Source organism: Leuciscus leuciscus (genome assembly GCF_965113295.1).
Source record: "Leuciscus leuciscus genome assembly, chromosome: 4".
Lineage (NCBI taxonomy): Eukaryota > Metazoa > Chordata > Actinopteri > Cypriniformes > Leuciscidae > Leuciscus > Leuciscus leuciscus.
In genome coordinates this window covers 48,415,242-48,441,706 of record NC_138728.1, presented here as the reverse complement: position 1 = coordinate 48,441,706, position 26,465 = coordinate 48,415,242, and the positions used below count along the sequence as shown (strand labels likewise).

Below are 26,465 nucleotides of genomic sequence, written 5' to 3'. Positions count from 1 at the left end.
CACTAAAGACAAACAATTAACCTGCTAAGCTGCCACCCCACTTTTGAAAAATCCCCAGAAATGACATACCCAAACTGAAACAGATACAGTTCATGAACCCTTGGTACTAAAAGTACAAGTATGATCTCATTTGAAAGCTGACAGCAGGCAGTTTATTGTAAATGTAGAATTAAATATTGTCATAATGAAAAACATAGTTATAAATAGCTTCAAAGTTTTGTAAAGTTACTGCAGCTAAAGCCACATGTTATATTTAAAATCTGAAGATGGTAAGTCTAAAACTCTGTATTTAGTTAAATGTTTAGTCATCATCTATTCAGTATTTTGTCTCTATTGTTTTGTGGTGCAAACAAGAACCATTCAGAGTCAGTCTCTCCTGCAGACATTCACACCTCTCCAGCCTGGTTATGGCTCTAAATATGCATTTCTTTTGTCTGCATTATAGTTACTAACGACTGGCTATTCACAGGCTATTCATAGGGTTTCAATCCCTAAATTCTTTGATCAAAGTTCTCACTTCACATTTGAAACTGTATCAAATGCCCTTCTGGAATAAATAAACATTTCAGTAAGCATTCCTATTGAGAAAAAAAATCATAAAAGAACAACTGCTAGGTGGCAGGTGCACCTAGGGCTAGCTAGCATGTTAGCTTAGCACACCATCAATACACGACAATTTATGAGATTAAAACCATGTTTGTGCTCCAAACTCACTTTATAACGCAAGTCGAGTGTTTTAAATAATCTTCTGTGATCTAATTTGGCTTCAGATAAAAAAATCTGACAGAAAATATATTATTTTATAGTATTCTGCACAATGATAAAGTCTATATAGATTAGCATTACATTATAAATATAATCTATTATTATAAAAATACCTGGCATGGCTTGAAGAACACAGGTAAATCAAATATCATTGGAATCATGTTTATTGTCTTCAAAACATCTGCATGTTACAGCGATCTCTGTTAGCTTTATGTGTCAGGGACTTCCTTGAATGTCACATGATTATGGCACTTCTTCATGTATTCCATATATGGACTATACTGTGCACATAGGGTGCCCTCAGGCTGCTGGTATGGATTGAAAACACAGTACATCAGAGTATCCAGCACTCATAATTATTACATCGACGCATTTGGGTATAAATTCAATAAATATTATTCCTGTCTATATAAATCTGTTGTAAACCTATGAGAATCTATCAATATTTCTCCAAATCTGCACATTTTTGAGCTAAAAGCCCTGAGGGACGTTGTTTTGTCAAGCGCTGTCATGACGACCGCACAGGAGTTTTTTTCTTAATGAGAGCGGCTGACTCTCATAATTCATTTAAAAGGTATCGACAAATTTTTTCATTACATAACTCCTGACACAAATTAAGACATAACTGTCACTATAAGTTTCTCAGGACACAATAGTGGTCAAATACTGAAACTTGAGTCTTATATCTTTTTAATGATGTATAGTTTGTCAAGGTAATAACATTAAATCTGATAGTAACTTTGAACTATTTAAACAAAAAAACGCTTCAGTGCGCCGGCACACTGGCAAAGGTTAACAGGTTAAGTCAGCCTTTGATTATAGCATAGTTAATTATTTAAAAACCATTCACCTCAGTATCTCCAGCTGACAGTTTGGACTCTTCAGTCCATCAGAAAGAAGCTTCACTCCAGAATCCTGCAGGTCATTGTTACTCAGGTCCAGCTCTCTCAGAAAGGAGTTTGAGGATTGTAGAGCTGATGATAAACTCTCACAGGACTGAGCTGTGAGATTACAGCTGTGTTGCCTGTGTAGAGAACAAAACAAAGAGCAGTAGTAATGCTTATTAGCGTTTATAATCTGGAGCTTGAAAAAACCTTTAACTGTAGTGAATTAAGCCAAGCTAAAACAATTATCTCTTCATAAAACATCAAACCAGTATTTATTTTCACACACAATACATTTATTCATCATTCTAGGCCAGCAAGTCACTCATTTAAAATTAAGGCAATTACAAAAGACTGTACTACTACTGTACTACTGTACCATACTACTACTGTACTCTACTATATTCAAATGAACCATACTACTACTGCAATAGTGTTTACATACACATCTTACATTGATTATGCTGAAGTTGACAACATAAATGATGGAAATGCCTTGATTAATATTTGAATGCAATTGGAATTGGATTTATCGGATTTTCACTATTGGACTCAGACCAACTTAAAGGAATAGTTCACTGAACCCTCTGGGGTCGTCAAACGTGCCCCGCGTTTTGCTGGATTTTCTTCACATTGTAGCACAATAAACTTAAATTACTCCGTCATTTATGGTCATACAGAAAAAAGAAATATAAAAAAAAGAATCTGTGAGATGTCTACTTTTGTATGTGTCCACTTACAATCAAATCAAAACATTGTGCTTTTTTAAAATAAAGAAAATTAACAGGGTGTGCTTTCTGCCTCTCCGTCTCGCTGAACTTTTTTTTCTTCTTTCTAGGTGCACCTAGGTCTAGCTAGCATGTTAGCTTAGCACACCATCAATACACGACAATTTATGAGATTAAAACCATGTTTGTGCTCCAAACTTACTTTATAACGCAAGTCGAGTGTTTTAAATAATCTTCTGTGATCTAATTTGGCTTCAGATAAAAAAAATCTGACAGAAAATATATTATTTTATAGTATTCTGCACAATGATAAAGTCTATATAGATTAGCATTACATTATAAATATAATCTATTATTATGAAAATACCTGGCATGGCTTGAAGAACACAGGTAAATCAAATATCATTGGAATCATGTTTATTGTCTTCAAAACATCTGCATGTTACAGCGATCTCTGTTAGCTTTATGTGTCAGGGACTTCCTTGAATGTCACATGATTATGGCACTTCTTCATGTATTCCATATATGGACTATACTGTGCACATAGGGTGCCCTCAGGCTGCTGGTATGGATTGAAAACACAGTACATCAGAGTATCCAGCACTCATAATTATTACATCGACGCATTTGGGTATAAATTCAATAAATATTATTCCTGTCTATATAAATCTGTTGTAAACCTATGAGAATCTATCAATATTTCTCCAAATCTGCACATTTTTGAGCTAAAAGCCCTGAGGGACGTTGTTTTGTCAAGCGCTGTCATGACGACCGCACAGGAGTTTTTTTCTTAATGAGAGCGGCTGACGCTCATAATTCATATAAAAGGTATCACCAAATTTTTTCATTACATAACTCCTGACACAAATTAAGACATAACTGTCACTATAAGTTTCTCAGGATACAACAGTGGTCAAATACTGAAACTTGAGTCTTATATCTTTTTAATGACGTATAGTTTGTCAAGGTAATAACATTAAATCTGATAGTAACTTTGAACTATTTGAACAAAAAAACGCTTCAGTGCGCCGGCACACTGGCAAAGGTTAACAGGTTAAGTCAGCTTTTGATTATAGCATAGTTAATTATTTTAAAACCATTCACCTCAGTATCTCCAGCTGACAGTTTGGACTCTTCAGTCCATCAGAAAGAAGCTTCACTCCAGAATCCTGCAGGTCATTGTTACTCAGGTCCAGCTCTCTCAGAAAGGAGTTTGAGGATTGTAGAGCTGATGATAAACTCTCACAGGACTGAGCTGTGAGATTACAGCTGTGTAGCCTGTGTAGAGAACAAAACAAAGAGCAGTAGTAATGCTTATTAGTGTTTATAATCTGGAGCTTGAAAAAACCTTTAACTGTAGTGAATTAAGTCAAGTCAAGTCAAGTCAAGTTTATTTGTATAGCGCTTTTCACAATACAGATTGCATCAAAGCAGCTTCACAGTATTAAATTAAAATAATACAACAAAGTTTGTTTCAAGAGGAATTTATTGATTGATAAAATTAAATTAAATATCCCCAAAATATCCCCAACTGAGCAAGCCAAAGGCAACAGTGGCAAGGAACCGAAAAACTCCATCAAGTGACCTAATGGTGTCCTAAAACTCCATCAGGTGCCTTAATGGAGAAAAAAAACCTTGGGAGAACCCAGGCTCAGTCGGGGGCCAGTTCTCCTCTGGCATTGGATAGAGGCCGGATTGTAGTTTGAACTGTAGGATTATATGAATGCCTGGCTGAAGAGATGCGACTTTAATCTAGTTTTAAACTGGGAGAGCGAGTCTGAGCAACGAACAGTATCAGGAAGACTATTCCAGAGTTTTGGAGCCAAATGTGAAAATGCTCTCCCTCCTTTGGTGGTTCTGGATATCCTAGGTATGACCAAAAGCCTTGAATTTAGTGATCTCAAAGAGCGCGATGGATTATAGGGCGATAGAAGATCCGTTAAATAGACTGGAGCTAAGCCGTTTAGGGCTTTATAAGTCAGTAGCAATACCTTGTAATTAATACGGAACTTTATAGGTAACCAATGCAGTGATGATAAAATCGGTGTTATATGATCATATTTTCTTGATCTCGTAAGAACTCTAGCGGCGGCATTTTGGACTAACTGTAGCTTGTTTATTGAGGATGCAGGACAACCAGCTAATAAAGCATTACAGTAATCCAGTCTCGAGGTCATGAATGCATGAACTAACTTTTCTGCATCAGAAACTGATAGCATATTACGTAGCTTAGCAATGTTTCTAAGGTGGAAAAAGGCTGTTTTTGTAACATAAGAAATATGATTTTCAAAAGACAGGTTGCAATCGAGTATAACACCCAGGTCTTTTACTGTAGAGGATAAAGTAACAGGACATCCTATGATGTTAAAGTTGTATTGTGCGAGGTTTTGTGGGCGGTTTTTTGAACCGATAAGTATTACCTCTGTCTTGTCTGGATTTAATAAAAGAAAATTACGCGTCATCCAATCTTTTATATCTTTAACACACTCTGTCAATTTGGAAAATGTAGCGTTTTCATCCGGCCGTGATGAAATATATATTTGAGTGTCATCAGCATAACAATGGAAACTAATTCCATGTTTCCTTATAATATTTCCAAGTGGCATCATATATATTGAAAATAACAGAGGGCCTAATACAGATCCCTGCGGCACTCCATAGTTTACTGGAGTTATGATCGATTTTTCTCCATTTAAATAGACAAAATGGTAGCGGTCAGATAGGTATGATTTGAACCAGCTTAGTGCTTGTCCTTGAACACCAGTATAATTTTGTAGTCGATCTAAGAGTATTGTGTGATCTATAGTATCGAACGCAGCACTAAGATCAAGTAAAACTAGTATTGAGATACAGCCTTGGTCAGAAGCTAAAAGTAAATCATTTGTGATTTTAACGAGCGCAGTTTCAGTGCTATGATGCGGTCTGAATCCAGACTGAAACTTTTCATAGATATCATTTTGTTGCAAGAAAGAGCCCAGTTGAGCGGACACCACTTTTTCTAATATTTTAGACATAAATGGAAGATTTGAAATGGGTCTATAATTTGCTAGATTATTATGATCTAATTGTGGTTTCTTAATGAGAGGTTTTATAACTGCCAGTTTAAATGTTCTTGGAACATGACCTAAAGATAAAGACGAGTTAATAATATTGAGGAGAGGCTCTTCCACTACAGATAACACTTCTTTCAGTAGTTTAGTTGGTATAGGATCTAATAAACATGTTGTTGTTTTAGATGAAGTGATAAGTTTATTTAACTCTTTTTGTTCTATAGTTGTAAAGCACTGTAATTGTTCTTTCGGGGTGATAATTATTCAGCCAAGCTTAAACAATTATCTCTTCATAAAACATCAAACCAGTATTTATTTTCACACACAATACATTTATTCATCATTCTAGGCCAGCAAGTCACTCATTTAAAATTAAGGCAATTACAAAAGACTAACAGTGTTTATAAATGAATGTAAAGGAGACTCTTACAGTGCTCTTCTGGTGTTTCTGATCACCGGCAGCAGTCTCACCAGTGCTTCATCAGATTTTCTGTATTTCTGCAGTTCAAACTTCTCTTGAGTATCTTCTGACATCAGGAGCACAAACACCAGACCAGACCATTGAGCAGAGGAGAGATTCTGTGCTGAAAGATTTCCTGAGCTCAGATTCTTCTGGATTTCCTCCACAAAGTCATCTTTCAGTTCACTCAGACAGTGGAAGAGATTGACGATCCTCTCTACTGATTCCTCCTTCTCTATTTTCTTTTTGATATAGTTAACAGTGTTTTTCATGTCCCCTGTTTTCTGTTCCAGTCCTGGCAGTAATCGCTTCAGGTCACTCTGATTGGACTCCAGACCCAGGAGGAACCGAAGGAAAAGGTCCAGGTGTCCATTCTCACTCTGTAAAGCTTTCTTGACTGCAGCATTATGAAGCTGAAACAGTGGCTTTTTGGACAGTTTCCATGTCAGTTTTTCTCTCCAGGATTGAAGAAATAGGTCAGCTTTCTCATTTTTGCCCATCATAAACACATAAAGAGCAGCAAGGAATTCCTGTACGCTGAGATGTACGAAGCTGTAAACATTTCTTGTTGAATCCTTTTCCTCCTGAAACATTCGAGTGCATAACCCAGAGTACAATGACCCTTCACTGACATCTAATCCACATTCCTCAAGATCTTCTTTGTAGAAAATCAGGTTTCCTTTCTCCAGCTGTTGAAAGGCCAGTTTCCCAAGCTTCAGAATAATCTGTTCAAAAGACACTGCATGGGAATTAGGTTCGGACTCATCACAGTATTTTTCTTCCATCTGTTTCTTCTGAGAAATTAAGAAGCTTGTGTACATCCCTGTGAGAGTTGTGGGAGTTTTGTCATTGCTCTCTGGAGCCAGTAGAGGCTGGAGAACAATGAGAGAGATCCAGCAGAAGACGGGGATGTGGCACATGATGTACAGACTCCTGGATTTCTTGATGTGACTGATGAGGTTTCCAGCAACCTCAGGACTGCTGTTATTTTTGAAGTATTGCTCTTTCTGCTCATCGTTAAATCCTCGCACCTCTGTCACTTGATCAATGTAGCCACGGGGTATCAGACTGGCTGCTGCTGGTCTGGATGTGATCCAGATGAGAGCAGAGGGAACCAGATGTGTCTTGATAAGGTTTATTATTATCTTACTCACTGTTGTTTTTTCATTTACATTTGTAAATATGTCATCTTCTTTAAAGCTCAGAGCAAAGCGACATTCATCCAGCCCATCAAAGATGAACATAACTTTACCATCACCTTGAGGAAGAGAGGGCAAGTCTTCAGGACTACTAAAGAAGTATTTGTTGAGCAGTCCCATGAGACTGCACTCTCCTTTAATCAAATTCAGTCTACGGAATGGAAGTGGAAATATGAAGGTTATATCCTGATTTTCTGTTCCTTTAGCCCAGTCAAAGATGAATTTATTGACAGAGACAGTTTTTCCCACTCCTGCAATTCCCGTTGTCAGCACTTTTCTGTTTCGACAATCGGTGTCACACTGGACTTTAAACATGTCCTTACACACGATTGGCTTCTCCTTGGCAGTCAATCGGTTGCGATTTGATTCGATCTGAATCACCTCATGGTCGTTCACTCTTCCTCCAGTTTCATTCTCCACCACATATAAATCAGTGTAAATATTGTTCAGGTATTCCTTATGACCCGTCTCTGAATTACCAACCAATATCCGCTCGTAGTCCCGTTTTAATTTGTTCTTCAGTGTGAGGCTGGTCTCTGGGTAATCATGAAGAGTAGCTTCTCTATCATCTGCAGTTGAGCATTTAAGAAAGAGGAGAAAAGTCAGCAAAGAGTAAGATATTGTGTTTTTCTAAAATTCCTGCATCTACTCTATTCAAATGAACCATACTACTACTGCAATAGTGTTTACATACACATCTTACATTGATTATGCTGAAGTTGACGACATAAATGATGGAAATGCCTTGATTAATATTTGAATGCAATTGGAATTGGATTTATCGGATTTTCCCTATTGGACTCAGACCAACTTAAAGGAATAGTTCACTCAACCCTCTGGGGTCGTCAAACGCGCCCCGCGTTTTGCTGGATTTTCTTCACATTGTAGCACAATAAACTTAAATTACTCTGTCATTTATGGTCTTACAGAAAAAAGAAATATAAAAAAAGAATCTGTGAGATGTCTACTTTTGTATGTGTCCACTTACAATCAAATCAAAACATTGTGCTTTTGTAAAATAAAGAAAATAAACAGGGTGTGCTTTCTGCCTCTCCGTCTCGCTGAACTTTTTTTTCTTGAGCACGTCTATAAACTGAAACAAAACTCAGCGAATACTTGTCTCACATTTATGAGCCATATACCTTTATAATCATTTAAGTGTGTACTTTTAAATGATCGGATTCAAACTGAAAACAAATATTCTCTGCTTAAGTAATTTGTATAAAACCAACAAGATGTCCAGTTTCTCAAGCGCTTGCTCATTATTTTTAATTTGACCACGCCCACACGTGCAAAAAGAGATTGACATGCAAATCGTCCACGCCTCACACGAACGCGCTCGTTACCTCAAAAACAAAGCACCAAAGTCTCTGCTTTTCGTCGAGTTTGGAAGACACGCCGTGAGCTTACATTGGATTTAACTCAGAAGAAGAAGAACGCGATTTGAAGACAAGAAAGATGTAAGGTAAGAAATTCTTAATTATTAGTTAATGTTATTGTTGCATAAACTTCACATTGCAGTTGAACCGTTACTGTGTTTGTGGATATCTGCTCAAACGTAGATATGTATAATATGTTAACCATAATGTATCATATTTTGGAGCGCGCACTGCGTTTGAATGTTTCATATTTTGGAGCGCGCACTGCGTTTGAATGTTTCATATTTTGGAGCGCGCTCTGCGTCTGAAAAGCAAAACGCACCAAACAATAGGCTTCATGGTTTTATATTGTAATCAATATATTTTTCTCTAGCGTAGTTGTATGTTCACAGTTTTTTTTTATTTTTTTTTTTACAGGGACCAGATGCCACTGAGTCCTGCTGACTTCAACATTCACATGAGTCTCTGTATATGAACATGGTAAAGTGAAAATCAAACACCTTGGAAATGAAAGGTATGTACAATGTTTTTAGAAATGGCACAAAGGTCTCTGTCTTTGGATCATTGTTTTCAATAATGTGCTTTTTTGTCATTTGTTTTGTATCTTTGGATTATGTTGTGTTGTAAATAAATCCAAACAATCAAAAAGCCATTCTTTTTTAAATCTCCTCATTCTCATTCAAGGTTGCTCTGAATGACAGGGCCTGATAGCTCCTAATAGGGCCATTAGAGGAGGGTCTTTGTCTTTCTCAGGTGTGAAAACCATACATATTAATGATGTGTTTATGCCTCCCGCATAAAGCTTTCTTACACAAAACACGTCTTACAAATTTTAAATCAATATATTGTCTTATCTGAATGAGCAGTCAGGGTGATTTTCACATAGTTTTGGAGCAAATATTCTAGGCTATGTGATACCATTTTCAAAAGTCTTGTGAAGAAATAATAAGTATGGGTTTCATGGCCTTATTTCAGTGACATTTTTTTTTTTTTTTGTATTTTCACAAACCACGCATAAATGTCATTATCTCAAAACTGCAAACTTTTACATACATGCTGCTGACATATTGTAGCAGAGTTTGTGCTGAATACAGTGTAATCAGACTTTAGCCATGAAAAAAATGTCACAAGTAACAGAAATAAGCACAAATGTCAGAGCATGTCAGAACACCTCCAGGGCCAGAAAACACCTCAGACCCCAGAGGGTTAAAAATGAAAATTCTGTCATTCTTTACTCACCCTCGAATGGTTTCAAACCTGTATGAATGTTGTTGTTTTTTTACTACTATGGAAGTCAATGGGGCCCATCAACTGTTTGGTTACCGACATTCTTCAAAATATCTTCCTTTGTGTTCAGGAGAAGAAAGAAATCCATACAGGTTTGAAACCACTTGAGGGTGAGTAAATGACAGAATTATCCTTTTTAAGTAAACTATTCCTTTAAGGCCATGTTGACCAAAATTATCTTATATATTTATATCTTATATTATTTATATACCATTGACATCTAGCACACCAAACAAGACATGAGATTGTATTAGAGTTAGCTGCATATGTAGAAGTTACTTGTAGAAGTTTTAATTCAGGGTTTAAGACTCTTGTAAACCATTTAACCATTTGTAAAAAATGACTACACAGTCTGTTCTAATAAATGTTGATACGATCTGCTGCTGTTCTTCTTGGCCCTGTAATTGTTGCTTGCTGTTATATTTTCTCTTGTTTCCATGTATAGACAGGGATTATTTACCCCTGATCTCTTCTGAATGAGCTCCACCAGCGGCAGACGTCTTCATATTGCCTTCAGCCTGACTTGAGTGTGTGTGAGAGAGAGGATCACTCACTGGGAAACATAAGTCACACAAACACATCAGCAGAGCAAAGTTTAAGTCAAACCATTACATTGGTAAAAAATCAATCACATAACAGTCAGAGTGAATTAAATGTTACCTTTCTTGTGATTGTTCTCCAGCTGCTCAGCCAGATTGTTCTGGTTCATATTCCTCAGGATCTTCACCGTGATCTTCACAGCTTCTTCTGTCCCAAAACATGCTACCATCTTATCCACTGTGTCTAAGATATCTGCATTCTCCATTTCAGCCTTTGATATATGCTTGTCATTCTTTAAGTGCCATTTAAACTCCTTCAGATGATCTTTTCCCAGATCCATCAGCGAGTTCTTGAGCAGATCTTCAACTTTAACAGATGCCATCGCCCTTCACAGATTCACAGCTGCGGGATAAAAAGAAAAAGATCTGAAGTAGTTTCACTCTTAACATGTTGACCGAAGTGCTCAAATGTTATTTGGATTATGAAATGAAGCTGTGATCGGATCAGGACTCTCATCCAAACTCATCTGTTAAAGGGGTCCTATAACGCTCTTCTATGCATGGCATCTATCTGAAACATGCTAGCAATGAGTAACCTAGCAACAAAATATTTAGCACAAGCTTCACCCTGTAATTTCCAAAAGTCATTGTGAAATTCTATTTCTTTACCACCTCATATTCTCTGTTTTTAATTTTTCCCTTTTACACTTTTGCCATTTGTTGTCTCAAAATTAAGGCAGTCTATGCTCTAGTAATGTTACTCTAAACAAGTTATCTGACAGGTTTTTTTTATTTTCATACTAGAATTAGTTGATTTCTTTGATGGTGCATCATACTACAGTAGTTAAAGGGATAGTTCACTTTGAAATTAAATTTTGGTATGTTTTAGCTTACCTCAAGGGCATTGTAGTCCGGGCTATGAATCATTCTTTCATTTGTTCTGAATTAACAAATTCGGACTCTCTGTGTTTTCTAAGCACATTTCTTCTAAAAAACATCCTTTGCTAAGCTTACTAAAGCTTTTAACCTCCTGACTCTCGAGCATCTAAATTACTGGCATGGAGCCACCATGTCTGGGTTTAGATTGCTTTCTGACACTTTATGGCACCTCGGAGTATTACCAGAACAACACGACGCAGGACGTTCCCCTAGCTTCGCAAGCTTCAAACGCAGTTTGCAATGCAACCGTGTGTTAATCTTTAAATGCGTATAATATGCATATCTTAGGTAACTTTGTATTCCTATAATCTTCATATGACGTGTTTGATATCTCTGTAATTCTCTCAATCTAACGGAGTCGAATTCCGATAGCAGAATGCAGTAATGTGCATTGTTTTACACATTTCATATTTCTGGAGCCGAATGGCTCAATCCAATCTCCTCATGACTCATTCCAGTGGGCGTCCCCCACAGGACAAAGGAACTTCTTCCTGCTCGAAAATCTCGGGAGATGATTTGCTCTCCCCGCAAAAAGGGGCGTGGACGGGATTCCCTCAAAAGAATTTCGGCAACTTTAACTTTGAGTAGACTTAAACTTCCCGCGAACTCCGTTTACTCCGGAAGCCCAAGAAGGACGCCCAGCTCCAAAACACACATACACGAGCCTTCTTGCCTCAGCAACACAACAGATTATATGCAAGTATAATCGAGCTTAATCAAGCTTTTAATTTGTTTAAGGTTGTCTGTCCCTGCTTAAGGTGATTTGATTTCTTGGTGTCTCTCACGAGTTAACTGTGAAAATTCATCCTGACAGTTTTGCTTTCACTTTCTCTCGCTCATCCTCTCTCCCTCTCTCTCCCTCTCTCTCTCTATCTGATTTCTCTCTCTCATCCTTTTTTAATTCGTGTTAGTTTGGTAATGTTTTATTTGTTTGTGTTCTGTATTTTATATTCGTTTCAATTATTAAAATCCAATATATTCCTGATTGCTTCTGTCTAAATGCTCACATTACTAAAAGGCAATGAAATGTTTTCGATCTAGCTACATGCTTTACTTTGGTTATGATTTTAGTAACCTAATTTTATAAACACAGAGAGTTGTTGTTTTTTCATGGCCAGAAAAAATACTCTTTCTTGCGTTTGTAAGAAGGATAATTTTTCTTGAGAGATGATAAAGAAGTCGTACGGTCGGTTTGCTGGACGAACAGATTGTTCGATAACTAAATTAATTCCATTAAAAGTTATCTAATATAATCGATCTGTAATAAGACTGTTGATATATTAATGACGAACCATAACTCATTGTGGTGATCATTCATATATACAATCGATCTATTTTCAGCTTCGATAATTTAATGTAACTGTAATATGATATATATATATATATTAATCATATTCCTGATTAATTATTTAAATTCCCTGTATATCATTTGAGCTAATGCGGTTACGGTATTGGTGGAGAATACGGGCATGATTAAACAAAGGTTATGAGCTTAAACCACTGTCAACCTAAAAGTGTGTATTTGATCATTCTAGTCAGAATAGGACACAACATGCGATACCGCATTGAGGTCACTAGTTGCTGGCTTGTTTAAATGCGGATAAATGATGATTTGAATTGACATCTCTACTGTAATTGAAAAAGTCTTAACACATTTAAGCATATTTTCAAATGGTATCAGTGTAAGGTTAATATGATTTTAGCGCAGAAACCCTAATTTCAGTATTAAAGCGTAAGTCTGTTTTGACGAAGGAATCTCAACTCAGCAGCATATAAACTGTACCAGAATTGATTATTCTGCTTTGGTTGAAGAATTCTAATTGCAGTATTGCTTAACCTGTTTCTGATGAAGGAATCTCAGTACAGTGTTATATAAATGTAAATATGGGAGATGCTCTCCTTTTTACAGTGTAAAGGCCTTACAAATTACAGTTAGATTGATGTTGTTCATCTAAACTTTATCCGTGCATTTAAAAAGCATAGCTACCTGGTGATCAAAACTGTGTCTCACTCACTGAAACTCTGAAGTGCATTGGTTCCCATGACAACGACTTGTCACAGGAAGTGCTAACTCTAGATAGCACATGTGTTACCTTCCAACGCCATTTTGTAAACAAACAGCCGAAGTGGCTAAGCTAACCCAACCTAGCAGCCCTTCAGCTTAGGCTAAGCTAACTAATAACTTCAACAGTTAGTTGTTAGCATCATTTACATGAAGCCTTTAAAGCAGCACTCAGTAGCTTCGGGACTTCTTCGCTGTATTCTCACTTTTTGCTCGCAGGTTTCTCTCTAGAGCTCCCCCCACAGCTTCGGAATAGATATTTGACAACACTGTTGTAAAAACTCGTTGTTGATTCTCAGACACCAGAGGCTAGTAGATCAACGACATCAAAGCAGACGGGACATTCTTTCAAACGTCTTCTTCATTCGGGTTCGGACAGCGTGAGGGAGCGCAATAATGACAGCATTTTAGCAGATTTCTTTTGGCCGTAAAGCAATTGTTTACATCGCGAGACCTGATATCACGCGAGACTTCCTGACGCAGCGGCCGGCGGCCCGCCGGCTCAAAGTTGCAAGTGCGTATTTTCCGCTCACGGGCACCAGGGGGGTGCGAAACGACCACCATTCAACCCGAAATAAGTAATATAACCATTCCAATGACTCCGAAGCTGTTCAGTTAAGGTAAAAAAAGTTACTTAGTTCACCTTTAACTACAGCTTGTGTGTATGCAGTGTGAAGTGATCTAAACCATTTTCCTTTAACCCCATTTCTGGTTTCTGAATTCTCACTCTCTTTTTCCTTAACTTTAATTCTTCTCATCTAATTTCACCTGCACTTTTCAGGTGCATTCCTTACTGAACGCTGTTCAGCTAAATTTGCAGTTATTTTGTTAATTAACTCTAAACTTAATTACATGTAAACTGTTTAGCTAGAGAAGAATTTTTATAGTTATTGGGAACTTTCATTGGCACATTGACTAAACTTTATGGAGGGACAACACATGGTATGGTCTTGAACACGCAGCAGCTGTGACCAACTATAAAATGATGTCCTAAGCAAATCTAATGGTTGATCATAAGTGCTATTGATTATTCCCAATACTAGATCATTCTGCTGTTTTAATCACTTCTTTAAGTGTTTTTATTCATTTTAATCATAATAGAAGTCATCTATTATTATAATTTTTTTACCCTCTTGTTCTAGTGTGGTTTTATCTCCCCATAAAACTGCAAAAGTAACTAGACAACTTTCCTTCTTGATTTGTTTATTTTCAACAGTTGCTTCAATTTTATGAGCCAGCTACACAAGTAATCTAGACGATTGCTATGGCATAATTTTGAGTACCACTAATAGACACAATCTAATCGGAAAGCTCTCCTCTTCCTCTTTCTTTCTCTTCTTCATTTGTTCAGAGATCAAGCCTGTTGTATGCTATCAGTAAGTTCTGAAAAATAATTTGACCATAAGAACCATCTTAAGTCATTTATTAAATAGCAAAGCCACTCAGATCCACACAAATCTGAGCATCCTGCTATTTGCAGCTAAGATAGTAATAATCAGGTACACATTTTACTTGCTAACCACACCTGGCAAAACCTAGCTGTACATTATACACCTAGCTGTCTCACTTTGCCTTTAGCTCCAAATTCTGTTTGATCTTGCATTAGTCCCTTGCCCTTACTCTCACCACAAGTGTGCCAGAATGTTGCAGATGCTCAGCCTAACTGCCCAGATGGCAGGCCAAAAGGACTGGCTAGGTGTTTTGAAGAACACCCTTTTACCCATGGCTGCTGATGACCTTCAGCACAAGAGCCAAATGCAACTGGAAAACAAGGGAAGACAACTAATGACAGATGACTCAAACCAGAGGTATGACCACAAATATCTGACTGAGGTTATCTTCTTGGCCCACAACCTCACAGGTTTGAAACAGGAGGTAAACAACCTCAAACGCCAGATCACAGAGTCCCAAAAGGAGCTGACTCATGCTAAAAGCCGCATAGACCAGCTAGAGATGGAGGCTCAGGACAGATTCAAGGACCCTGGCAGAAGGGCGTCACAGAAGGAAATCCACAGTCTTCAAACGGCACTGACAGCTCCTAAACAACAAGAGCAGTTGGAAAAGACAACCAGAGAGGACCTGGAAAAGGAAGTCACTGTTAAAAGCAGCAAATTCTGAAATCTTGGAAAAAGATGCCAGAATCATGGCCTGTGAAGGTCAACTGAATGTGTCCAGAGCTGAAATTGAGGCACTGACCCAGCAGCTGGACAACACCAAAGATGAACTTGACATGGTCCAACGAGAACTGAGACACTCTTACCTGCTGCAAAAAGAACCACAGCAGGAGAGACATCTCACTCCCCCACTTGCAATCAGCAGAGAAACCTCCCCAGCCAAGCACAGAGTTACGAAGGGGGAGACAAACTATTAAAAGGTAAATATAAGCCTTTTCTTTAAATAATTTTAATTGTGTTTTATTAGTGACAAATTTGGGGAGAGGATAAATATTCCAAAACTGAAAATACAGTATGAGAATTAACTGCACAATTACTAGACATGTTTCCTTGGATATTATAGGCCAATTTGCAAGCACAATTTGTGAAAAATAAAAATAAAAATTGAGATGCTTCCAACTGTTGCTCTTGCATTCTTTCTTGTGGCTATAGGTGACACACCTGAATGAATGGCTCATTAAGTATGCGGGCCCCATTGTCTCCTCAGGTGCGAACCACTAAATATGCATGATGGTGTCATTGGATCGTTGACGCCCACTCGACGAAACAGGAGGTAAACAACCTCAAACGCCAGATCACAGAGTCCCAAAAGGAGCTGACTCATGCTAAAAGCCGCATAGACCAGCTAGAGATGGAGGCTCAGGACAGATTCAAGGACCCTGGCAGAAGGGCGTCACAGAAGGAAATCCACAGTCTTCAAACGGCACTGACAGCTGCTAAACAACAAGAGCAGTTGGAAAAGACAACCAGAGAGGACCTGGAAAAGGAAGTCACTGTTAAAAGCAGCAAATTCTGAAATCTTGGAAAAAGATGCCAGAATCATGGCCTGTGAAGGTCAACTGAATGTGTCCAGAGCTGAAATTGAGGCACTGACCCAGCAGCTGGACAACACCAAAGATGAACTTGACATGGTCCAACGAGAACTGAGACACTCTTACCTGCTGCAAAAAGAACCACAGCAGGAGAGACATCTCACTCCCCCACTTGCAATCAGCAGAGAAACCTCCCCCAGCCAAGCACAGAGTTACGAAGGGGGGAAACAAACTATTAAAAGGTAAATATAAGCCTTTTCTTTAAATAATTTTTATTGTGTTTTATTAGTGACAAATTTGGGGAGAGGATAAATATTCCAAAACTGAAAATACAGTATGAGAATTAACTGCACAATTACTAGACATGTTTTCCTTGGATATTATAGGCCAATCTGCAAGCACAATTTGTGAAAAATAAAAATAAAAATTGAGATGCTTCCAACTGTTGCTCTTGCATTCTTTCTTGTGGCTATAGGTGACACACCTGAATGAATGGCTCATTAAGTATGCGGGCCCCATTGTCTCCTCAGGTGCGAACCACTAAATATGCATGATGGTGTCATTGGATCGTTGACGCCCACTCGAATATTGCCTTTCCAAACATAAAGTGTATTGCAAAATTGAAATCAATGTATTGTGTTATGTGAATGATAAGGCAGGGTGATTTTCACATCATTTTGAAGAAAAAACTCTAGGCGACGACATCCATTAGTCAAAAGTCTTATTGACACATATTTAGTATGTGTTTTGTGGCCTTATTTCAGAAACTTTAGTTTTTAGTTTTTTCAATAACCATGCATAAACATTATTCTCTCAAAATTACAAACATGTACATGCATGTTACTCACATATTATGGTAGCCCTGTTTGTGCTAAATAGAGTGTAATTACACCTTTGCCATTAATATGTTTATAAGCAACTGAAAAAAGCACAAATGTCAGGGCATGTCAGAACATCTCAAGGACCCCAAAAACACCTTAGCCCCCAGAGGGTTAAGTATCCTTACCCCTTTAAAGAAGGGTGTTTTAGAACTAAACTGATGGTTTGCTCAAGGCTGTTGATCTGCTGACGAACAATGATTTCAAACAATGCTATAATTTCTTTCCTGTATTCTGCTTCAGCTCTCTTTCCCTTGGTAAACTGTATGCATGTATGTATGTGTATGTTAGAGTAGTTTAAGTGTTTAGACTAGTTAATAAAATCTTGTTCATGTCACACGTAAAGTTGTCCGTGTCTCAAGCTCATAATTGGCGTCACTAATCATATAGATTTTTGCTACTGCTCTTAGTAGTACTGTAAATTAAGAAAGAAATTTCCCATGCCCCGGAAATGTACATTTCTTAGAGTTAATAAACAATTAATCCTGAGTGTTCACGGGACAAACAGGTTAATTGATTGTAATATTAATTTACGACAGTAAGTTAATTATATTAACTGATCCAAATATTCATAATCAATTATAACCAGTTATTATTGATTATTAATATTTCATAGAGCTAATTTGCTACAGCATCCAAGATGTAGGTGTCTTTGTTTCCGCAGTAGTTTCAATTTTGATATTTTTAGGTCAAACCGTTCTTGTCTGTCAGTCATATAATGCAGGTCTATGGTCACCACCTCAAAGAGCATGCACAGAGAAGTCCAAATTAAACATGATTTAATGACTCGTAAATGTAAGTACACATTGATGGCCTAAGACACAAAACGAGCCGTTTGTGTGAGAAAACTAACAGTATATAGTTTTTACCTCTTGTACACAGCCACGTCCAAGTGATCTGAGGGCGCGCGCGCTTCGGTCTGCGCAAGCGCCGGAAGTGATCTCTTGCGCATGTACGTCACTCATTGTTTACACAGAGATTTCGGAATTGTTACCTTTCACTGTGAAGATCTAAACATATTTAGACGTACAGGAAATCGCAATGGAATATGATTTCGATATATCAACAGACAACGTTGAATTTTTTTCACAACGATATTTATGTAAGTAGAGCTACACGAACATGAATACACACTGTGTATTATTATTATTATTAGTAGTAGTAGAAGTAGTAGTATCATTTACTGCACCCTTAGGAGTAGTACACATAGTTTCACATTGGTTTGACTACATATCTCTCTCATGTAAAACCATTCTTACCAAATATATGGTGCCCATATAAAAAAGTAGTAGTTATAGAAATGCAAATTGAGGTAAGCTAAAACATACCAAAATTTAATTTCAAAGTGAACTATCCCTTTAAGCAGTGAGTAATGTTGTTGTACAGGAAACATAGTTTAGATTGTTGAATGGCAGGGCTGTCCATCACCAAATTACATACACAAACATCTCATTAAAATGTCTACAAAACTATAAAACTGATCTGAGATCAGGTAAAAACCATAAACACAGGTTTACTGGGATCGGCCCCCAACAGCGAACCATTGAAATATCGAAACATTTGGAAACAGTTGTGACGTAACAAAGCCTTTTTTTTTTACAGAATTCACGTGACGAAAGCGGCCATCACTAGTGAAGACAAACATTTGATTGAACAAGATCCAAACTGGAGTATAAAGTCAGTATCTCGGTGCTCTTTGATGCGGGATAGTTCAACATGCAAAAATCATATAAGGCCAAGGCACTCGAGAATTTAGAAAAAATAAAAGTCTTTATTCATGGCTATAACATTTTTATGAACATTCATATATCCGCATAGCAAGTGTGTGTGAGCATCACATGCCAAGGCCATGGAGAGGAGTGAGAGGAGTTAGTTTTAACCACAGAGGAATGTGAATGCAATCTAGCATAGTTTCCTCTGATGCATATGTTGACTGAAGTATTCTCTTTAAGGAATGAGGATTGTGTAGCATGAGATATACATTAAATTTTAAACATGAACACGTTTCTCTACCTTGTAAATATAATGTAAGTTCCTTTGGTCAGCATATAAATGCCCAACCTTTGTGTATTGACGAATGAAGACCATCTCTACAGTAAATAGTTTTTCTCTGCTATGTCTTGACATATAATAATAATAAATAAGAGATCTCATGGCATCTCATGGTGTTCACGTCCGTGATTCGGGGAGAAAAGCTTAATTCCAAGTCTAGACTAGTGCCAGTGCTGCCAACTCTCAGACATTCAGTGCGAGACTCACGCTATTGACACTGTTCTCACACTTACTCGCGTTACACAACCATATTCTCACGCAGTGAAAAATCACAGAGCAAAGACACTGATTCTGACAGACAAGACAGAGCAGATTACCCTGATATGAAACAAAGTCTCAGCTTTCAAATTCAAATTTATTACAAAATTCAAACAATAAATACCACTCCATAATTCTCACAACAAGCTTAACTCAAAAGTTGGCAGCGCTGCTAGTGCTAAGCAATAAAACAAAACTGTATAAACAATGTGTCAATGCTGTTTATTAAGTCTAGATCAATGTGAATGGATACATGACACTTTTAAATTTATATCTATTAGTATTTTATAAAGTAGTATTTACTAACCATGAATAATGACGATGTGGTGTTGCTTGTTCCTCCACTGAACTTGAACTGTCATGAGCAGAAGTTACTTTGAAACTCCTTTAAACGTGCATTTTCATAAAGGACTGTGGAGTTGTTTTCTCCTGAACTCAAACCTGTTAAACCAGAACTTTTTCAGAAAACTAACAGAACCAGTTTTTCAAATGGAGTTGTGACTTTTTTCTTTAAACGCCTGGACTTGTGGCATTGCCTTCAAAGCTTTTTCCTGTTTTTTTGTTAGGTTTTTTTTGGCCTGATTTCAAAGCCCTCGGAGACTCTAGGTTGTTGCTGTGATCTTCCTGAACAGCAGTCATGTTTTGCATATATAACAGTTGAAGCTGCACAACTATGATCCTCATGATTGATATCCACTGTTACAGCAGTATCAGCTGGCAGATGTCGTTGTTCTCATTGGCATCTTCAGTCAGAGTGGCATTGCTGTAACCAGCGGCAGATTTCATGATTTCACTGATTCCTGTTTAATCAGTGTTTCAGACGTTAACAATGGAGCGGTTCATGGAGTTTTATTTTGAACTTGGACTGAAGTATAAAGAAATACACACTGTTAGACTTTTCTATAATTTCTACAGTTATTTACTTTAAATTACCCAGTATTATACTGCTATTTCTCTTTACAGTAAATAACTGTGATTCCCATTGCATCATGGGAATTTTCTGTGACGTCAAACACTGTCAGGGACCAATCAAGCTCGGTCCCATCCACCACTCAGCGTTCACTCTCACCTGAGTATTGATCACAAGCACCTGTTCCCAATCAGCACAGTCATTTTCCAGCGCTATAAACACATCTCACAACAGCACTCCAGCATCAAGCCTTGAATAGGACAGACCACTTACCTGCTTGTCTCCATAGCCTGTTCCAAGTTCACGAAGAGAAGTATACTTATCTGAAGATTGTTAAACTCTGTGTCTCTGTTGATCTTCTTCCAGATCCGCTAAGTGATTCCTGGGGCCTATACCATGATGCCGGTTTAGGTGGCTAGCCAGCTATGTTTCAGTTTAGTTTCCGCCAACCCTGGGTTTTAGGTACTATGAAAGTAGCTTGGCTTTAATCGGTGTTCGTTGCCATGGTATCTTACGCTGCACGGCTAACCTGCTCCGGGGCAGGTTATGTTCTGGATTCAAGATCTCAGACTGAAGTTTGACCAATCAGCTGAGAGCAAAGAAACATATAGGTGACGTAACTTATTCCCAGTGTCTGTTACAATGACTTCACCTTTTCTTCCAAATTCGGTGGACATCTCAGCGCAAATTGTTTGACGAGCACTTCGTAGAGAAAGAGTTTTTAGCATGACAAAATCCCCTTGCTTTTCCTGATACTTTACTTGTATGAAAGATACAGATTTTCCGCGGAAGGAATGTCTTATCTTTGCGAACTTCTTGAGCCGCACATAAAGAATTTAACACGTCAAATTTATGCACTTACTGTACCGCAAATATTGCGTTGCGTTTTATGTTTTTTTTTTGTTGCAAGTGGTACATTCTTGCACGGTGGGTGATGCACAGAAGCTATAGGGGAAAACACGGTTTGTCAAACCATTCGTAAGGTGGTCCTCGCTCTGCAGGAGTACATGAATAGTTTCATTAATAGTGTTCCCCGGACATTTATCGGCCATGTCCATAAAAGAGGGCTTTTATAAAATTGCCGGTAAGATATATTGATAGGGTGACATCACATGAACATATTATTATTATTATTATTATTATTTTATTTTTCAAAAAGCTAATTGCACAAATGTACTATACAATATAATATACATGTTAAGAATTATTTTTAATCTTTATTATTATTCTGTTAATCTTATGATAGGATTCCCTAGCTTTCTGAGTACAAATACGTTATATTTATGTAAAATTATGTATGTGTAGCCTATGTGTAATATAGCCTATAGCCTATTTTTTTAATGCCTGTATCATTTTTTATATATTATAAAAATAGGCTATAGGCTATACTACACATATAGGCTTTCACATACATAATTTTACATAAATATAGAACGTATTTGTTTAACTTACACATTAACAATCAGCAATCTTTCTCCAACAGTCTTCTCTTGCTTTGGCAGCAGAGACCGTATTGTTTCGAGCTTGAAATACATATTTAAATTCATCGTAATTCTGAATGATTATCTCTTGCTCCTCCGCGGGAAAATATATCGCTCTCGCTCTACCCGCGATTGGTTTTTCAGTGTCGACGTCACTCTTTTATGTGCACGCGCGCGTGGAGTAATCATAGCTTGAGGATCAAAGCCTGAGTTGACAGAGAAAGTTGATGAGCTGCATCATGGTACCAATAAAGCCTGATTGCATCGGTTTGGTTTTGTCAACTCAAAACTAATCCTGTAACCTAGAGTTTGTTCAGCTACCTTCATGGTACAGGCCCCTGGTCTGATCTCCCAGCTCCTGTGTATCCTCTGAGACTCTGTTCCCATCCGATTTGTCCGTTCCTGTGAGGAAAAAAGACCAAGTATTAATGACTTTTGTCCACTACAATACAACGTATTGTACCGCGGATATACTTACCTGCTCACCTCCAATGCATCGTGTGATCGCCACCAACTTTGCCACTGTTTCACCTAATTACTCATCTTGCACTTTATTCTTGTAAATAAACACTGTGTTTGGATTCACTCACCTGGTCTCCGAGTGTGTATCCTATGGAGCGAATTATGTGCCATAATTCAACAAACAAATCCAGCATTTTGCAAACAAACTCGATCTGCTTTGCAAAGGAAAACTCGACTCGCAAACTCGACTCGCAAACTCGATCTGCTTTGCAAAGGAAAACTCGACTCGCGAACAAACAGAGAGCAATGTTCAAATACAAAGGTTAATTTGAGTGAAAACGTAGTGGAGTAATATTGTGTTTTACAAATATAAATAAATGAGCCTAAATGATATTTCACAAATAAATACAAACCATCCTACAAATTGTATGTAACCTTTGAACAAATACCAAATCTAGTGCATACAAATGCATACCTGTCTGTTTATGAGATATCTCGGCTCGATTTTTCTCACAAATGCGGTTGAGTAACTTCCTCTTCCAAAACAGTAGATGGCGCTAAGCTAGGGGATTAATTTAGCTAGTCTCCCAGGAGAAGAACTGAAACACATGCTTGCCTGCTGTACAGCCTACAGCTGAGGAAAATGAGCAGGGAACAGGTGAGTTTCTGTCTTACAATATCTAATTAACCTTTTGAGGTTTTCACAATGCCAACCCGAAAACAATAATTTAAAAATATTGTGACCGATCAGTGCAAAATCAGTAGTGACAAACATGGCTGAAAACATTTAAGCTAGGGAGGTTTTTCTCCATAAAAATGCATCTATCAATCAATCCCATCCATCCATCCCTTTTATCCACTTAGGGTCACGGGGATATAAAAAATATATACTTTTATATTATTTGTACATATGATGATGAAATTGTTTTTGCAGAGAACATTTTAAATAATGCAGGGGTATATCAATATTTTACAATACAAAAATGCAACAATATTGTGGATAGCAGCAATATGAAGTAAAGAGTCATTTATAAAGTTTAGACATTTAGTTTTGTGTCAGATATGTTAATGTCACATCAAATATGGTAAACCAAGAAGGGCACACATTTGAGATTCCATTTTTTTATTATATATACATACATATATTTAAAATACAACATTTAAAACATTTTTAAAAATGTAGGCTACAGTATGTAGACAGCAGGAACAGAGTGCAAGCAAATTTCTGTATTTTAGCTAAGCAGAATGATGAATATTTATATTCTGTTGTCATCCTTTCCGTGTGAATGGGGGGGAGGACCGACCAAGTACAGCCTAAGTTCACCTCTAATGTAATATCAAATATAGCACTTTAATAATCAGTATTAATGAGTTGCCATATGTGTTAAAAGTTATAATAACAAAATACCATTTTAACTCTTATTTTGAATTTTAAGTATTGTCAGTGTATTGTACTGTATTGCAAGATCAGTATCGTGTATCAAACTCAATTGTGCGACGAGTGTATTGTTACATGCCTGAAATAATCACATTATTATTATTATTTAATTTATTTTCTCTTTCTTTTTTATTAACAGCCAGAGTATGCACTCATTGAAAGTGCAGCAAGAAACTTGCTGTCACTCATAACGGCAACAGCTGGTCAGGAACAGGTTCAAGGTCAGAACCAATCCCGGGGTCTGACTCTAAATCCGCCTGGCAGTCAAAATCCGGGATTGAGGCAACCCAGCATTCATCAAGAGATGACTAGGTTACATATAATTTCTTAAATTATATTATTGTGTTTGCAACAAATACAAGTTTTTTAAATCCTGAAAATATTGCATCTCCTTCTTTGAATACTTTTAACAGGTCCTTTCCTAGAATGTTTAGAAAAGAAAGAACCAGCGGCAAACGCAGATTTCCTACTCCAGTGACAAAAGCTTTTGTAGCCCCCACAAAGCATACTAGTCTGCAGTTTTACTTACTCCCAGCACCAACAGATAGGACCCCACAAGGATCTCAAGAACTTAAATTGTTAATGGCAGGGTTAGGTAAACGCCATATTTCTTTACCTGATAACAGCAACCATGCAGAGGTGAGAGTTTTTAAATTCAGTATTATTTCCAGTAAGCAGGAACAATGTATTTGATATGTGCATTAATTAAATGTTGTTTCTGTAGATTACAGCATCTCTGGCAGTTGATTATCGTAAATTGGAGAACTTAATGGGCGGATGGCTTTTATACAAGGCGTCAGGTCAGTAGTTATAATCTATTATCCCTTGTTTAACTCTTTTATGACTTTGATGTTTAACTCTTTGATGTCTCTTAATATATCTCCATTGTTTGTTTAATTTTTGTTAGCCAGTGCTAATGCTGCTAGCTTAGTGCATGCATTATTTAACATAGACAATGCACATTATTCCAAATGTTATTCATGTATTGAAGGTGGAAGTGGCCAGAGGAAATTGACAGTGATCCCACCAGAATCTTAGGGATACACAGCAAAGCTACTCAAGAGCTCATCTAATAATGGAAGGCATATGCTTTTCATTGTTCCACTTCAGGATGAAATCGATATTTCACCACTTCCTTTTGATGCCCCAGAGTTCAGCAAAATGCCAAAATCACAGTGCAAGACGTGGTAAAACTTTGCCATTACAAGCTCTGGCTTTGCATGTAGAGTCCTGTAGCAAGCCAGACAGTGACCAAGTAAGTTTGAAATGTTAATTAAACTGTTTTGAACTTGCATTGTTTTTGTTATTATTGTTATAGAAAATATTTGCTTTGATTTAATTCATTTATTTTTTCATATTCTCTGTTTAGGAGGCAGAAGAAGAATCAAGTGATTGCTTGGAAGCAAGTACACAGATTGTCTGTAAGTCTTAACAATCACATTTATTACTTCATTATAATTGCATAGATTAACACCAATTTTAAAGTAGTTATTCTTACTTTAACTATGTTTTTTTTTTATGTTTTGGTTGTGCGCTTCTGTTGAGTTGACCCTTGACCAGTTTGCTTGTTTTTATTTTAGCTTCCCCTGAAACACGAGGACTTCAATATTTCTGCAAATGATGTACTATATAGTAAAAGAACATGTGTAATGCATATAATCTGTGTTTTTAAGGCAGTTAATACATCACTGTATACTAATCTGAACCTCGAGTTTATAATGATGTTTAGCTGTGCAAAAGCATGAAAGGTACAGCACTTCTACATGTGTTTGATTTCTGCATGAGATTATAATCACAATATGAAACTCTTACGATCATGTTCTGTTTTGTTGAGTTTCTGTTGGCTATATTCCTATTTCCCTGCCTGATTTCCCCAATACTCTCCAACACTCACCTAATTAGTTCCCTTTGTTTTTTCTATGTATTTAAGCCTGCTGTCTCCTCAGTTTAGTTGTCTGGTATTGTCAGTATTAATGTGGTTATTCTGATCATCTCATGAAGTTTGTGGATTATACTAAAGACTGCTTGTTTTGCTAATTATTAGTTGTATGCTTTACTACAGCCACATTAAGTTAAATGGTGACTGTGGCTCCATTAATTGTATAATAATGTGCTTGAAAATGTAAAAAGTTTACAGCTTTAACTGGATCACAAATTCAAAGATCAGTAGTCAAACATGTGTAAAGATATTAGTGTGATGATATGTGATTATTCATCTAGATCAAACGTACTAAATCAAGAGTTAATTTAACTTAGAATATAGGAAAGGCATGTTAACATCAGGAGAAAACAATGTTTATATGCGAAGAACAGACCTTTGTGGGTGGAGCAATGAACTTTTTGGAAAAGGTTGAATATGTGTGATGGCTTTTGGAGGTGAAGCACTAACTCCTGAAACAAGGAAAGCAGTTATTGTGTGAAACAACATATTCCATAAAAATATATCAGTGCCGGTGCCATCAACAGCTTGTGTCTCAGTTAGAAAGTGTTGTACTTAATAATTCATTAGATGCTTGTGTATATTTGGTATATAGTTAGAAACGATTGTAGTTTCTCAACAAAATAGATTATACATAAATTACTTTTAGACTTCTCAAGGATCCTCTTTTTAACGGGTGTCTGGAAGGTGTATGAGGGTTCAGATGGGAGATCCACTGGAGTAAGGATCAAAGTAACTTCTTCCTCTCCGCCGGTGCCGACACTGGGAC

The 26,465-nt window shown here is 37.2% G+C and overlaps 1 protein-coding gene across 1 annotated transcript in view; it reads right to left on the bottom strand.

Moving 5' to 3' along the window:
- The window catches only part of LOC309496972 (protein NLRC3-like), a 45,565-nt gene extending 25,612 nt beyond the window's left edge, over positions 1–19,953 (bottom strand). The window contains exons 1-6 of the mRNA XM_082167177.1: positions 19,774–19,953; positions 10,413–10,694; positions 10,213–10,305; positions 5,858–7,655; positions 3,482–3,655; positions 1,616–1,789 (exon numbers count right to left, since the gene is read on the bottom strand). Coding sequence (XP_082023303.1) covers positions 1,616–1,789; positions 3,482–3,655; positions 5,858–7,655; positions 10,213–10,305; positions 10,413–10,674 — 2,501 coding nt within the window. The 5' untranslated portion in view covers positions 10,675–10,694; positions 19,774–19,953. The remainder of the gene's footprint in view (positions 1–1,615; positions 1,790–3,481; positions 3,656–5,857; positions 7,656–10,212; positions 10,306–10,412; positions 10,695–19,773) is intronic.
- Between the last annotated feature and the right edge of the window lie 6,512 nt (positions 19,954–26,465).